The sequence below is a fragment of the Drosophila biarmipes genome, chromosome 2L (assembly GCF_025231255.1).
Source record: "Drosophila biarmipes strain raj3 chromosome 2L, RU_DBia_V1.1, whole genome shotgun sequence".
Taxonomy (NCBI): Eukaryota; Metazoa; Arthropoda; class Insecta; order Diptera; family Drosophilidae; genus Drosophila; species Drosophila biarmipes.
Window position 1 is genome coordinate 20,586,385 of NC_066612.1, and position 16,470 is coordinate 20,602,854.

Sequence of the window (16,470 nt, forward strand, 5' to 3'; positions counted from 1 at the left end):
TAAAACCAGCAGCAACAGCAAGCACACGCGAAAACATAAGAAAATAAATAAACAAGGGAAAAGTGCACAAACATTTTTCGGGCCGGCAACATAAATTATGCCAAAGCATGTGCCGGCAACAACAATGGGCAGACGCCCGGCAACAACAGGAGCCACAACACCATTGTTGTTGACCTACAAAACGGCAGAGCGAATTTCATTTCCACTTTCCCAGGCCAGTTTTCCGCGCAGGTCCGCGCAAATGGCGGCCAATTAATTAGCTGCAGTCCGCGGCCACTCGGAGTGGAATGTGTGACCCTTAATTTAAGGTCTGCGCGACACTTTAAGCATTAGTTGGCTTCAAACTGTCAGGTGTGAGAGCATACTGTGCGGTGAAGACAGTAAGATCACTTGGTGAAAGCTAACATCAAGGGAGAAAGTAATTTCCACTCGTTATCAAAGTACTCAAGCAACGTGCCCAAATTTAAATATTTTATGCAGAGCTGCTTAAATCTTACCAAGTGTTGCATAGAATTAAAAATTATTAACCCTGTTCATTTACAGAAGGATTATTTTCATTAATTTTCTTTTAATTTTCTATTTTTTTTTATCGCAGTCACCTTTTCATGATCTTATACTATTACATAACAATTATAATTATTAGTTACTCTAGAATGGTGCCAAAAGTTACCCAAGTGACATGGCCAACAATTAATAACAAACTCGGAATCGCAATAACTCTCCGAATCCACAACTGTTATTATTGGGATTAAGGTATTAGTACATTATGTAGGCAGAGAACAAAAGTCAGCTGAATATTTATGGCAGTTTAAGTTTCGGCTGAATTATCATGATACTCGTCCCGAAGCCCACTTAGGGAACTCTAATCCGACTAGTCCGCCAGATGCTCCCGCACCCTTGGAACTTAACAAATAATGTTGGACGCTGTCTCATTGTCGCGCAAGACACTTAGTGCCCGGCATCATTAGAATACTTACCTTGTTGATGGGATTACGCCGACGTATGCACGAAAAGTGCTGGCGGGTCAGGTGAAAATGGTCTCAAAGTACCGGGGGCTGGGGCTGCCAGGCGAGTTTGGAACACCGCAAAAGCCAGGGAGCCAGAAAACCACCCGCAACTCCGACCCGGGGTTGCCTGACATTTAATCAAGGCCCAGAGCAGAGGTAAACAAACGGAAATAAGCGAAACTTCCTGTTGCTGTCGCCGCTTTTTTCCCTGCCCGTTTGCCGCCTTTCTGGGCATACGAAACGGAAATACAATCAAAATTGTGTAATGTTTGCCTGCCACCAGGCAGGCAGCATCAGCTGGCTCAGGAAGTGCTGGTGGCATGGGGGTTGCTCTGGGTTCCTGGGGGTTCTGGGGCGGCAGTGGGTTAAGGGGCCTGCAAACACGTGCCAGATGCGGTAGGGGTTTTTAGTTTTTATTTTGCGCACCCCAAAAACCCCTGCCACTTTGATGGCGGGCTCTTCGGCTTTTGGGGTTTTGCGGAGGGCTGAGTGCTGACAGATGTGATCGGTGGATGTGTGTGCTAATGAATTCTGCCAGCCATCGAGTGATTAGCATTATGCCAATTAATATTTAACGCTCCCATTTATTTGCCATGTTAACGCGCGCATTCGATATGCAGAGCCAGAACCGCGAACAAGAAACTCACATTTCGACTTATTGCCCGACTTGTAAATGCAAATGGGGTTTCCCGGAAAAGCCGAGTGCGCGGAGGGGGGAGCTGCCAAGAAACCGTGAAGCATTCGACGAGTGTCAGTTATAATTGATGTTTTGACAAGTCAATTGTCAGCTAATTGGAGGCACATATGAGGCATGCAAATCAATAAATCGGAACTGTCAAGTGCGGAGTGACTTTGATGTGGGACAGGAATCAATTATTGGAACAGAAGAACACAATAAAAGATTTTCAAAAAAAGCTAAAATAATTACGAAGCTCCATTAAAATTATAATTCCATTTTTGCTTTGTACTTTTTCAAATGAATGTTTGTGGTTTCTCAGTTTTTGTTTAATATATTCGCAAAGTCATTGCCCTCTTAAAAAACTTTAAACTGAGACGCCCATATGGCGCCTCGATTTCGCTTCGCAGCGTGTAAATGAAAGTTTTGTGAACAAGGCAACATTTGTGGAGTTTGATAGAACTTTTCGGCGAAAGCGGCAATTAATTTATCTTAGAAAGGCCGGAGAATACTTTCATTTGAGCCTCATCGACACTTTTCGTTCGGAGAAAAGGGTTTCTATGATTTTCACGTACTCATTCTGAGTACACTTTAAAACTAAATAGAGGGCCCGGAATTCGGGTTATTTCATACCCTTTTCCCAGAAAAACCACTTGCTATCGGCGATCCCTTTGATTCATGGAATATCCCCTGAAACACACTCGACAAACAAACCCTTGCATAGCGACGGGAACGCCCTTTTATTTGCTACAAAACAATTTCCAAAGTCATATTTTATGCCATCAAAGGCATTTGTCATTTATGCACAAAATGTGTGGCAATTTGGGCAAACAGTTGCCAAAACAGAACTATGTAGTTTGCAGCGAGTGTCTGACGGATGAACACGAGGGGGGGGCTGTTTGTCGTAAAAATGTAGGCGGAAAGGGTGAAAATATAATGGAGAATACGGATACAAGCCGAGGAACGGGGCCGACAATTTAGCAAACTTGTGCTATTTGTCTCGCTGCGCAAAAATGAAATAAATACAGAAATGTGTAGCAAAAAGTTGACAGGACGAGCCATTTGATTTTGGCTTCGGCGCGACTGACAAATTTCCCTTTGCTTTCGGCTAATAGTAAAAAATATGCGCGATGGAGTTTCTGTGTGACAGCTCTCGAGATTGCCATGAATATATAAGCTTGGCCAGAAATATGTATACGAATCCGTGGGGCATGTGCACCCGGCTTAAAAAGAGGGCAAGGGAAGAGCAAACAAGCTATTTTATTACAGATGTTTCTTATTATGGATCAGATTGGTAAAATTCCTTAGGACCCAAATCGTAGAGTCATGAACACCGAATTCATTAGCAATTTTTTTCAAACGGTCTCAATATAATTCAATAAAATGTCCCGCTTAGTTTTTTTTTCCTTGCTTTTGAAGTCTCGTCAAAACAGTTCACGTTCTTAACGTGGTTTTTGCACAATTTCTTGCACGCGCTGTTTGCCACAAAATACAGGCCGGAGCTCGGTCTAAGCCTCAGAGTACATAAATCTCATCGGCGGACCTTCCCCTCCCCGACCCTGCACAAAGCCCTTTCACATGCAAAGTGTTGTCTCGTGTTTGCAGCCTTGTTCCGCCCCCGTCGCCTCTTTGGCGTTTTAAAATGCCCCGTTTTTATGAGTTAGTGTGACGAGTGCTCATAAATTTGATGGCTAAGAACTGAGTGGCAGCGTATATATTTATGCCAGGGATCCGGCTGAATTTACAAGTATTTTGGGTGCTTATAAATTGGGTGGATAAAAGGTTGAGGTTGTGGGCGAGAGCAAACAGCAGCGAGCAAGGATTACGCAAGAAATAAATCATGGAAAGAATCAGCCCAGAATGTCTTCCGGAGCACACTTAAAGCACAGAACGAAAAGGATTGCCAATCGCGGAGTGGAGTCGACGAAAAAAACTAAAACAAACAGCTGGAAGCCCGTCAGGAAATAATGTACGTAAAAAACAGAGCCCAGACACACAATCGAAGGACGCGCGAGGCTGACAGCGAAATTTGCCGGCTGTCAATGCCAGAACCGCCAAGGAAAACCAAAATTAAATGAAATTTTTCTGCGTATATTGAATATGCACATAAAACGGAAGTGAAAGAGTTGATGGCTTTGGGCTGGGGCGTACGCTACAAGGTGCTTGACATGCCGATCGATTTGCCGGGGATGCAGGTCAGACAAATATTTGCCATCATCTCGAAGGGTCTCGAGTGCCTTTGTCAGCTGTTTGGTGGCCCGCCGAAATGTGATTGACTTTAAGAATCGCCGAAACTTCGGCATTCTCTCTGTATGCCCGCAACGTAAAAAATTAAAACGAGCGCAGGCGGGCCCAAAACCACGGCAAATAAGCTTCGCCATTTGGGCCCATCTCTTTCCATTTCCCGGCTTCCCGTTTTTCCGCTTTTCCATCGGCGGTCAATGGAGCGTTGTGCCGACTTATCCGACTGCCGTAACGTGAAATGAAAGCACGTAGCATTTTCATTTCGGTCAGTGTGCGGAATGCCAATTACAAGATGTGGCGGCCACTTGGCGAAAAGAAAGTATTGCCCTGGAAACAGGGAATTTTTCTCTTTGGGAAAAAGCCACAACGACCGACAGCAAAATATAAAAATCTTGCTGTTCCTTTTTAAATTCTAAGATAAGAAATTGTAAATTTGACAAGTTATGTGGTTGAAGTTTTGAGAGTTATAAGAGAAAGGAATAAACATGTGTATCGCAGTTTCTTGCAGTGCTCTTGGCCTGAGTACAATGCCAGCTTCCTAAGCCAAAACTCATTGAAATGAGTCGCGCACTGTCGAAGCCGTAGAGCTCCATAACTGATGGATCCCTGTGGGGCGAAATTTTTAATAACCCCCAGCAGATGTGAGTGTGTGGAAAGCGAGAGCACCCAGAAGTGCTTATGTATAACAAGTAGGTCGGTGTGGATCCTACTATCAAGCCAAAGCTGTGACACAGAGCGAAACAGTGATTTTAGAGATCAATTAGAACTTAAGTCATTTATTGACACTAGGTACTTAATCAGTCAATAAATAAAAGTGAAAATAACCAGGCCCGCGTTATCCCCTACTTATTTAATCTTTTTTTATTTCCCTTCGTCAATTGCTAACACCTTTATTTCTTTGTTGATGTTGTCCAAAGCAATTACAAAACTTTGTTTCCCTTGTGCTTGCACTTTTTATAAGGAAATTATGAAGTCGTGAGTGAATTAAATGTGTTATAATATGGAAAAATGTATACAAATCATGTAAATAATTTCGAGGACTTTTGAACCTAAACAAAGCAATCAAATTCCTAACTCTCTCCGCTTCATCAAAAGACTTTCTGTGGCAAAATGAATGTAAAATAGCACCCAGACGCAGTAGGTCCTAAAAGTGTTTTATTATTAAGGTTTGCAGTCGGAATTTTAATTTTTATTTCGTAAGTTATGCGTGCGGAATTTCAAATATCTCATACTTAGTGCAGGTCCTCCGATAAGTTCCTCCCCTTTCTATGCCTTTTCCTTGACTTTTTTGGTTGACTCTTCATCTGCTCTCAATTTCCCGTGCTTGTGTGTGGGAAATTTATTATATTCATACGTGTGTCTGTGCTTGTTTTCGCTCTTCTTGTGTTTCGTACTTGGCTCGTTTGCTAATGGCCTGTGCCCGAAAAGTATGCCACATGGCTTTGTCCCACGGCAGACGTGGCGGCTACTTGATATGCACACCTGGCCACGGCGCCCCGAAACGCACATTGGCAACTTTAAAGCCCGCCTTGCAAAAGAAAGAAAATAAAACAATGGGGGACAAAAGAAGAACGCATGAAATAGCTACGCAATACCCAGCTTGCCTTTTAATCATACCGAAAGGGGAATGCTTTTCTCTAAGAAATAAAATATACTAACAATAGGTACCAATAATAACAATAATAGATAAAATGTAGATGCTTTGATTGAGAAACAGCTAATAAACTAATAATTGTATTCTTAAATCCTATTTTCTTCAATTTCGAGAGCGGCAACCATCTCGATTACTTCGAGAAACTTTTGCAAGAGACCCACTCATTCTGTGGCAGTTGGCTCAAATTAAATAATGATATAATCAAAGAGAGCTCGTACGCAGCATGCAGTCATACCTCCATTCCACTTAAGAGTAGCGAAACCCACTATATATCACAATGTTAGCGCACTTAACATAGTTTATCCTCGTGTCGCTGTCGCTGTCGTTGTCCGTGTCCCGTCTCTCTCTTTCCGTTGTATCTATCTCTATCTCTGCCCCGCTGCTTAAACTTCCTCCCACGCTGCCATTATGCACACGTCGCGCATAACCATAACGATTATGTTAATGCGCTGCAGGGTGGTGCAAGGGGGCGTGAGTGGGTGGCAGGCTGGGTTGTTGGGTGGCTGGGTGGCGGGGGGTTGGGTGGTGAAATCACCTTGCTTCGGGCTTGTTCTTGTGCTGGTTACCTGCTCGTCACTCGCCTTGGCTTATTTCTGCTTTATTTACATGCTCTAAGTAGTTGTAATGGGTTCTCCACAGTCGCGACAAAGTGTTGGCAATAAAGCCAGATCTCGTCCTTGGTTTAAGCCTTAGAGTGGCTATAGAAACCATGAATGACTCCGGCTAGTTTTTCCATTTTCGCATGACACACGGCTCGTGAAGGGATTTTGGCTAACGAGTGTGTGTGTGGATAATGAGAGGCGAAGTGAATTACACAAGGCATTCAATGGGCAAAGGATTTTCCTAGGGTCGTGCCTGAAAATTCTGAATGTGCACAGCCATTTCCATGCTATGAAACGTCATAAAGGGGGCATTACGACGCAGAGACCCGAAAAACTCAATTGCGCATGCAACGGCCGCTGGGAAAGCGTAAAACTTTCAATTTGCGTTAATGGCATTAAATAAAGTCACTTGCACGCACCCACACGACTATTACATATCTCGGAAGCGGGACAGGAAACGGAAACTGAACCAGAAATCGAGACCGAGACCGAGACCGATACCGGAACCCAACCCGTCCCACCCTATTGGCCAGCCACTTAAAAAAGGTTGCCAAAGCCGCTCAAATGGGCTGTGCAGCCTGTGATGTTTTCTTTTGCTTCGGAAATCGCATTAAAAATCATTGGCGAGCCATTTGCAAGGTGGCCAAAATACGACACGAACCCGACCAAAAATAAATAAATAAAAGCCGACTAACAAACAGAAATGTGGCATGCGTGGCAGCAACACGAGTTTCGTTTTCGGCTTAAAGCAGCTGAAATCTGGCCAAAACAACCGAGCCCACGAAGGGAGCCCGGAGCCCTCCAATCAGGCAGCAAAACAACACGAAATGTCTGAGCAGAGGTTGGAGAATGTTGTACTCGTACTTTAGATAAAGTTGCCGCTCCATGTTTGTGCTTGATGTTTTTTAGACTTTGTTACAAACATTCGACATGCAATGCACGTAATGCCACAAAAACACATGCACACCTTTAGGCGCACACAGATACTCACTAACAAACACCTGGCAAAAGTTTTTCTTAGAGACTTTTATCCCACTTTGCTTGTTGTGATGTTTTCTTTCTCCAGTTCGTACTCTGGCTGAGAGTGTGATAAGTTTTTCTAAAAACTTTGCCACGCCCGGAAAAAGAAATACGTATCCATGGTGCAGGCGAATATATTTTTGTTCTTTAATCATCATCAAACTTTTTAAATGCGTGCCAGTCTCCAAGAGTTAAAGATAGCTGAAAATGTTGGCATGCAGGAGAGTTTTATTTTAAATATTCCGTTCAGTAGTCTCTTTGCCCAAGAAAAGAGACAAATTTGTGTTAATTTTCACTCGAGAATGTTCAAGGATAGTAATTTTTCCAAATTAACGCTTTGAGTGCACATGAATTCGGTTAGGGTATTTTGTGTTTGCATTGCACTCCATGTCGCTTTTTCACTCAGCCTGATTTCTCGGCCTCCATTGTTGGGTTTTTAAAAGAGAAAATGCTCAGGGAGGGCGGGGAATTCAACCATTTGCCAGGACAAACCTCAGATGTTCCCCCATCACGCACCCGTCCTGTGGGCCCAACGTCAAAGAGTGTGGCTCACTTTTCGGGGCAAGGCCGGGCGTCGGGCGTAGAGCATGATTTGTATTTTACTTACATACCGTTGAGTAAATCACATGCACAAACACAGACACTTCAGAGCCCAGAAACTTGGGCATTTACCGAGCAGCAAACAACAAACAACGAACAAGCAGCAAACAGCTAACGGCTAACGGCAGGCGAAACAAATTCGAATCTCTCCCAGGGAACTTCATTCACTTCGATGTCTGCCCTCGACTCTGCCCCACTGCAGTAATAATAATAAAGGGAATTGTTATTGTTTTCTATTAATTTACTTTTGTTGCTGCCTGTTATTATTGTTCCTACTGTTCTTTAGTTGCCATTGCCACGTGTGTGGGTGTGCTGGGTGTGCTGGGTGTGCTGGGTGTGCTGGCTGTCCTGGGGTGTGTGTAACATTTCGTGCTGTTGTCTGCATTTGATTTGATTTGTTTGGTCTTGATTTTATCTGCTGAAAAATTGCTCAACCACGAGATCTGAGTCTGGGGTCTCTGCTGGAAATTGTCTGTCAGGTCGGCACTGAAGCGAGCAAATTGATATAAATAGATTTGAATGTGGAAGTGGAATGTTGTTTGCAACTGGAATGCGCAGAGCATGGCTGCAGCCTTCAAAAGAAGCTAGTGGCATCGTTGAACAACATGTTTCAATATAATTGGTATACGAAAACTGCCTAAATGTTATGAAACTAATCTGGTAGCGTTATATTTGTGAGGGAATTCGAATGATGGGCTGTATTATTTTCTTTACGATTCCGCAAATGGGAAATAGCTGAAATGCAATTTTAAGGGGAAAAACAAACTTCTAAAAGTGCAGTTGCAAAGGGAAAAATAGTTGGCATAAGTTCGTTTTGCATAGTCCGGACCTATTCCGAAATGGTAAAAGCGAAATACTCAGAAACAGGCCTGCGAAGCAATGGCAAAATATTTCTCATAAAGTGCCGCGCTTACATAAATATTTAAACTAAAGCGCAGGCATGAAAGCATTTCTCTATCTGCACTTAGGACTTGGCTCCGAGTGGGAATAAAAGCCCTCTGCCAGCTGGCGGCGTTGTACTTTCTCGGCAAGAGGACGTGGACCTCGGAGAAGCGCCAACGTCTTCGAATTCCCCCCTCCTCGCCATCCTTGCCATCGATCCTTGGGCGCACGCTGACTAAGTGAGTGATGAACAAGTCCTGTGTGTGCGTGGCTGTGAGTGCGAGTGCCAGGATCTGGGCCAAGCCAGCTGTCCTTGGGCCGGAAAAACGCTTTTCAATAGAAAACTCAAACTGGCAACATGTTACAGATTGCTTACCAGGACTCCAGCTTGGGCTCGCTCGCAGCAAAGTGCATCGCTCGAATGCTTGAAATGAGCTCGAAATGAGGCCAAAAATGTCTTAGACTAGCAGTCAAACGTTTGATTCCCCAATTATCATTAAGCATTTAATTTTATTCGATTTCGCCAATTTGTGTTAATTATAACGAAGGATAAAAACATTAATCATCTATATAAGTGTGCTTTAGTCTTCTTATTAAAAACAAACTTGTCTTTTGACAAAATATCGGTCATAAAAAATGATTTTCCTAGTTAATCTTGACTCCAAGTACTCCAAGTATATTCAAACCATTTATATCATATGTCAACATGAAATACATTTACTTTTTTTCTTAATTTGTGTGAGGCCGAACAGAGCTATATCCAATGCGCGAATAATGCGACGGATTAAATAGGCATTTAACAAAATTTTCAGATTGGTATAGCAGTCAAAACAAATTAAAAAGGCATTATTTACTAGAACAAATCTTCATCTATTTTTTTTAAGCTAAACTCTTTCAAATTCCCCTTTCCTCCCCGCTTTTGGGCAAAATAATGTTTTTACAGCTGCTTTGAAATCCAACGAATTTCTGCTCTGCCAAGTTTCTATGGAAGGCATTCGTATGGCTGCCTGCCGATTGGCATTTGTTGTTCACCGAGTTGGCTTCAATTTGCTGCACGCACTTTCGACGCCTTTCGGTTGCAAGTTGCTTTTGTTTTCGTAGCAGAGTGGCAGCAGAGGGGCTGATGGGCGGAGCCTCCTCCGCAGGACAGGACGCTGCTGATATAAGCCAAGTGTCTATCTCGCATCTTGTTGCTGTCATTCCAGGCTAATGTCTTCGCTCCATTTTCCCTTTTCGTGTTCAATGTCTATCGTCATTCCCATTTGGTTTCCGCTCGTCCTTTCCCCTTTTTTCCTTTTTTCAACCAGACATTGCACTGAGTTGTTGTTCTGCTGTTGCTTCTGTTTTCTGCTGACACAGTTGGTAGTTTTCCTTTTCGTCCTTGATACACATCATTCAAGCCTGCTTAACGTGTCCCATCATATTAACTTGGCCAAGATGCCACGGCTGGAATTTATGCTGAAAGCAAAAACTGACTGTCAGTCCGGGTGGATTAAAGAAGACGTTTCTTTGAATTAATTATTTTACTAAGAAGAAATTTCTTGTTTTCTACTTGCAGATTCCCCAACTATTTGGAAAGCTTAAAAGGTATGTAAATGAGTGTATATTCTTATGCATGAGCTAGAATATTTTGTAAGAAATATTAAAAAGTTACCAGGGAATTTTGTGAGTTTTACAAACTATTTTAATAAAGCAGGAGAAAACGCTACAGTTGATGGCTTTGACTATCAGATACAATATTCTAAACTGAGTGCGAGGGAGATGCAGAGATGCGTGCAGCAAATCGGGTGATTCCAAATCGGCTTTAACTCTACGAGAAACTGGTATAAAAAGCCAAGGTCAGCCGCCTTTAAAAATCGAATTATGAAGGCCAAGTACCATGTGAGCTGGGAAGAGTGCCTCGCTGATTTTCAGCTTAGCAAAGTGAGCAGCAAATTTTCCAGGTTTTTGGCAAATGCCCTGCTGTGGACTCGAACACCTGACTCCTTGGATGGCCTCGGCGAGGGGGCGTGAAAAGAGCTCCATGGGCGGCTTGGCACCCGGTAAAGTTAAGCAGCTTATGACCCAAACTGATCAATAATAAACGAATTTAGTTGGGAGCTACGGCTCATTAAGGTTGCTCCGGGTGCTGGGGGACTTCCACTCGGAAATTTATAATCCACAAGGCAAACTGCAATTAAAGGGACTTAATTGTTTATTAATGCGCACTTCCCCGCCACGGCGTGAAAAAATAAATTAATTAGTTGCTATTTTAAATATGGCGCAGACAATTTAAAATGCCACGCCAGTAAAAATAAAGCCCGTGGTGCCACGAAGGGTCGACTCCTTTGATTTATGCTCCCTGCACTTGTTCGAGCGGCTGCATCTGAATCCGAATCCGAATCCGAGTGCGGGAATAGAAATGGGGGAGCCAATTTAATTGCTCGCTGGATTTTCACACTAAGTCCGTGTTTCCTGCAAACAGCACAGAAATAGCCCCCTGAGTTGGGGAACATCACGAACAAGAACGCTAGAAATGGGGATATGTGGTGGCGGGGGGCGTGGCGGTTCGGGGCATGTCGTGTGATGATTAATGAGACAATTTTTATGACAACGCACAGTGGGCGAGCGCGTAGTCTGCCGACATAAATATCCGAAATGTGGAGGCATTAAGTGGAAATGGGCAGATATTAAATTGATTGCTTTACTACTGCTCCAGGGTAATGGCAGGGCTCATCTAAAAATTAAAGCTATTTTTCAGTGTCTAAATAGGATAAAGTTTGATGTTTTTGAAAAGACTATGTTTAATTTTCATTACAAAACTATTCTTAGTTTCTATAGCGCCCAAAAACAATAGAATTTTTAATAATATCAACTTTATTTTCATTTTATTTCTAAGTTTTTGTGTTTTTAAGAAGCAATTTTAAACACACGTCTGGAATTTAACTACCTAAGAATTGTCATCATTTGTCTTGGCCAAAAAACTAAATATATTCTTGCTAGTTTTTTATAAACACTTTATTTATGACTGAGTATAAAGGCAGGGTATTTCTGCTTAAGTCAGCTAGTGCAGATGTCAGGAGTTTGGGAAAACTCTTTATTTTTAACTGCAGTTTCCGAATCGAGCCAAACCGCCTAGTCAGAAAAGTAATCAATTCGGCTGTCACACAAGTGCCAATCCCCGACCACTGTGCACTGGGTACCGAGTCCGATCCAGAGGGCACGAAGACTTGTCGCTGGCACATGAATAACATGAATTGCGTTATGAAAAATGTACAACAGCAGTTCGAGGAGACGGATGGATGGCTGGGGATGGGATGGGGTGGTCTGGGCATGAGGTCTTTCGGGAACTTAGGGGTCTTTCGGGTCTGCTGCCATCATTACAGAGCTGAGCGATAAGCAACGTTGCATGCGGCGACACAACCGACGATTGCAGTATGATGGATATGTACGCACGCACATGTGTACTGGATGTGCGTGTGCCACCGACAGACAAGAATGCGAATTGATGTGTCACGTGGGTGCAGTGCTGGTGACTTTGAGGGATTTATACGGAGAGCGCTGACAGCTGGCAAAAATTAGCTGCCAGTCGGCACTCAGAACCCCAAGCTCCAAACTCCCTGCACCGGCAATGGGCATCTCCTGGCGGCATAATTAGCACAAGCTCAAAACTTTTCGACTCCGACAGCGAGTGCTTACCATTATTATGGCTCTGTTAGCCGTCCAGGCTGCATGCATAAAAGACCAGCAAGTCAAATTCCGAGACCGAAATCCCAAAATGTCAGTGGCCGGCAGCAGCAGACAGTGGAAGGCTGTCAGGGGACAGGACGTCAGGCAGGAGCAGCTGCTGCCTGCCAGCTGCCAGTTCTGCCAGTTTTGCCGGGTTTGCCGGGTTTGCCGGCTTGCCAGCTCTCCAGCTAGTAACAATGCAACAGAGCACTCAGCAAAACTGCAGCAGCTCTCAACGCTCTCATTATTCAAATGTGCTTTTCGATTTGCCCAAAAGTTGTGTTCGCCATCGTCTGTGTAAAGGGATCACTCAAACAAAAGAGGGATAGCACGTTCTTACATAAGCTGGGATAACTGAACTTAATAGATACCTTTGATACCTTTGAAAAACCGTCCTTAAGACTTTGAAAATATTCAAATTCCAACATAAGTCTTTTAAATCCTTACATATCAAATTGTATGTTTCACTTCCTTGTATTATTTATTTATATTAGGTTGATCATCCCGCTCTTTGGCAGCACTTCGCCCGCTCGCATCGCGGCCAGGGGGGACAGTGAGGTCTGGGTTGTGAAGAAACTGGGGCTGGGGAGAGTGCGATCCCAATAATCAGAGACATGAGTGCAAGGTGCCAGACCATTTTAAACTGTAGGAGGAGCGCAAATAGATCAAGCTGTTGCTAATGCGAATAATTGTAGCATGGTGGAGGATATTAGTGGAGCTAAGCCTAACAAATAGAAACTTAAAAGTACGTTGAACCAATGAAAAATGTGTTCAAATGTTAGTCCTTAAAATATAGTGTGATTTATTCTAAAAAAATCTATTAGCACATGATTTAACTTTACCATTGTAGGTTTTCTTAAGTTTATTAATGAAAGCGCAGAAATTGGAGCAGAAGTAAATCCAACAGGAATATTTTCCTCGGTAAGCTACAGCTTTGCCAAAATATTTCCAAATATACCTACCCATATCAAGTTATTCTCCAGCTGCACCTCCACGACCACAAGGGTTATCCTCTCACTTGTCATGCATTTTCCAGCTCCCCAGAATCCCCATTTGGAGCCCCTCCGCCAGTCCTCCCAGCTACCTGTTCTATTGCCGTAACAAATCCATTTTACCTGTCAGCTTTAACGCGTAAGCAAATGGCAGCGAGGCAGCAGCTGGCTAAGAAAGAGCGCAAAAAGCGCAAAAACCGAGGTGGAGAGCCATCTACATACTTGAATGTATCTATGTGGGCGCTTGCAGGTGGGAGTGTGGGGGCGTGGCACTCGGGAGGCGCCTCTGATATATTGCCGAGGCGCAATTAGAGCACCGACCGCAGAATGAAACGAAACGCTAGCTGCCGTGTAAACAAGCTACAATTGCGCTGGCTACGAGGAAGAACGTGGAAATATTTAGGGCCGAAAAATCGCACACTAAATGCACTAACTAAATTAAAATATGGTTTTTCGCTTCTTGAAATATATTTGATTTACTATTTGCCGTTTCGGTTTGCTTTGAGTGATTTAGTCGATTGTAGTACACTATTCATGGAACTGTTTGATTAAAATTCAATGACCTTCTCTACCTTATCTTCTTTTAAAAGTTATTCAAGGCAAACCAAATACCAATTTATAAAGTATCAATTTAAGTTCCCAATAGTTTCGCTTAGTACCTGATGGCGATATTCGAATCGTTAGAACCCAGTAAGCTAGAGGAGGCTCATAAATATTTTAAAACTGTCTTAGGTAAAAATCGTATTACAAAGTCAACGACATAATTTTATATTTTAGGAAAGTGATTGAGCACTAAAATAAAATGTGTGATCTGACAAAGTCAGTTACCAATCCCCCATACCCTTTGTGACCGAAGAAGAACGGAAATAAATTTTTGCGCAAACAAAATCAAGCACATCTACCGACATTCCCATTTAGACAATCAGACTTTTGTGCTCATGTCCTCCCGTGTATTTACTCGGAGCACACAGCTGCAAATTACGAAACGTATTGCGAGCAAGTCACAAATGTAATCGCATTAAATCAAATCAAACGAAACGAAATCAAATGAAACAATTCTGGGCAGCTGGCTCCCTGGGCTGGGGGCTGGCAAATTCCCTATCGAACGCCGTGTAAATCTCAGCTGACATCCGAGCATATTGTCGACTAATTAAACGCATGTGCACGCCTGGTACCCTGCACATGTAAGCGCTAATTAGTCTCGGGGCACCGACAATGTGACACGGCGCAGATCAAACGCTCGACTTCGGTACCGCCGCACAGGTCCTGAGTGACTTGGCATCCTCTTTTTATTGGGCCGCTGTCCTTGTCCCAGGCGGCGTTTTTATGCCGTGTTTACCCCTCAGCATTCAGGGCGAGCGAAATTAAACGAAAACACGGCGTTCGCAAAAGATCAAAGCGGATGCGACTTGTCTTTGGGGATCCCGAATTTCCAGGCTGCCCGTGCTGCGAAATTTAAATTAGTTGCCCCGTTTAGCCGGGGAACGCTGAATGCTAAATAAAGCAACTAAGATAATCCATTATCCATTATCCATTACCCATGTGCTAGTTTGCAAGCATGTAGAAAATGTAATGTAAGTTACTCACACAATCTTAGAAAATATTTCTTTAAATTTTCTCTTGTTCTTATGAAGAATATTTACCACCATTTATCATTAAATTGTGATGTTACAACTAGGGTATTGAACTTCAACGAGGGCAACAATTATTAAGCTTAGAAAATAAAATATACAAACATTTTGAAGACGAGTGCAGCGTATTACTTCATTCTCCCGAACACTTCAACGCTGAAAATGAGAAATAGCTTTAGTGTTCAAGCCATTAAGCTCCTGACAAATGCTTACCGATATATGCAGGTAGAGTTCGCACCGTGGTTAGAGTTGAATGAAAAAATAAGGTTCCGAAATAACAAGTCATTGTGCACAGTGTAGCTTTGAGTGCGCCGGTTGGCCGCGTTATCGAAGGTCCACTGTCCCAACAACTGCCGCTTGGAACTGTCCAAGGGAAGGCCCTGGCAAAAGGAGGTGTAACGAACGAACGCGAGCCAGAATCTTTCACTACTCACATAAACATCGAAGTCCTTGGGCGCACTCTTCACGCACAAGCTGGGCGTCATTTCGCGGGCCACGTGGGTGAGGGATAGGGCCTCCACGACGACGGTCTTGGCCAGATGCAGGGTCACGACGGCCCGGCTTCCGTTGAATCCGAAGCAGGCTCCCGGAGAAAGTTCCGGCCGCAGCATGTTCACCGGCGGATTGGCGCTGAAATCCAGCCCCAGCAGGCTCATGATGACATTGGTACCTCCGATCGGCTGGGCCTTCACGTCGATGATCCTGGCACCCAGGTCCTCGGAGGCGTAGTTAATGCGAGGCTTCCCCAGCGAAGCGGGCTCCTTTGCGGGACTGAATTGAGCTGTCCGAGCGGAACAGTCGGCACCCATCACCTGCTTCTTCAGGTTGTACACGTCGTCCATTAAATGCCCGATCTTGCGCTTGAACAGGGTGTCCACATAGGCGCTCACGTCCCGGTTATCACACCTGCCAGACCCACTTCCCTTTGGCTCTCCTCCCAGGCAGTTGAACTTGCCCGAGATCTGGCCTTCCCTGCTGTCCATCTGCTGCTGGCGGAGCATGTGCTGCGGGAATACCTCCAGGTTGAGATTACCTTTCAAGGGTTAACGCACAGCCTCACCGATATATCGTCCACATCCTCGCGAAGGCGCATTATTCCCATGTTATTCCTGCTGTTGTGCGCCATTAGGTAGTAGAAAAACGCCGAGAGCAGCACGAACGAAAGCAAATATGTGAGGCAGACTCGCTTGCCAGCGCGTCGACAATGGTCCATTTTAGATGAGAAATATCTCACTCAGGCCGAATTGCTTTCAGGAGAAAATTGCGGGAATGACTACTAGATGTGAGATAAATTAAATCTCCGCTTCAGTTTACCCGGTTCGAGCTCAGCACTCCACCACAAAAAGAAGTGTTCGATAATGGGGCCAAAGGAATTCAATGAATCAGATTTAATTCCCCAAGAAAATCGCTGGAAAATGAACAATTGTTGAGAATAATGAGGCGAAATCGCATTA

At 43.8% G+C, this 16,470-nt stretch overlaps 2 protein-coding genes across 2 annotated transcripts in view; one reads left to right on the forward strand and one right to left on the reverse strand.

The window, feature by feature from the left end:
• The window catches only part of LOC108034058 (uncharacterized), a 44,365-nt gene that overhangs the window by 15,870 nt on the left and 12,025 nt on the right, over window positions 1-16,470 (forward strand). The window contains exon 3 of the mRNA XM_044094011.2: window positions 10,244-10,272. The gene's annotated coding sequence lies outside the window, so the exon portion shown is untranslated. The remainder of the gene's footprint in view (window positions 1-10,243; window positions 10,273-16,470) is intronic.
• On the reverse strand, window positions 14,988-16,295 carry LOC108033482 (SUN domain-containing protein 1). Its single transcript, XM_017107821.3, has 4 exons — window positions 16,077-16,295; window positions 15,451-16,020; window positions 15,230-15,396; window positions 14,988-15,172 (listed from the first exon to the last, which is right to left on the reverse strand). The coding sequence occupies exons 1-4, from the start codon at window positions 16,227-16,229 to the stop codon at window positions 15,145-15,147; spliced, it is 918 nt and encodes a 305-aa protein (XP_016963310.1). The 5' UTR covers window positions 16,230-16,295; the 3' UTR covers window positions 14,988-15,144.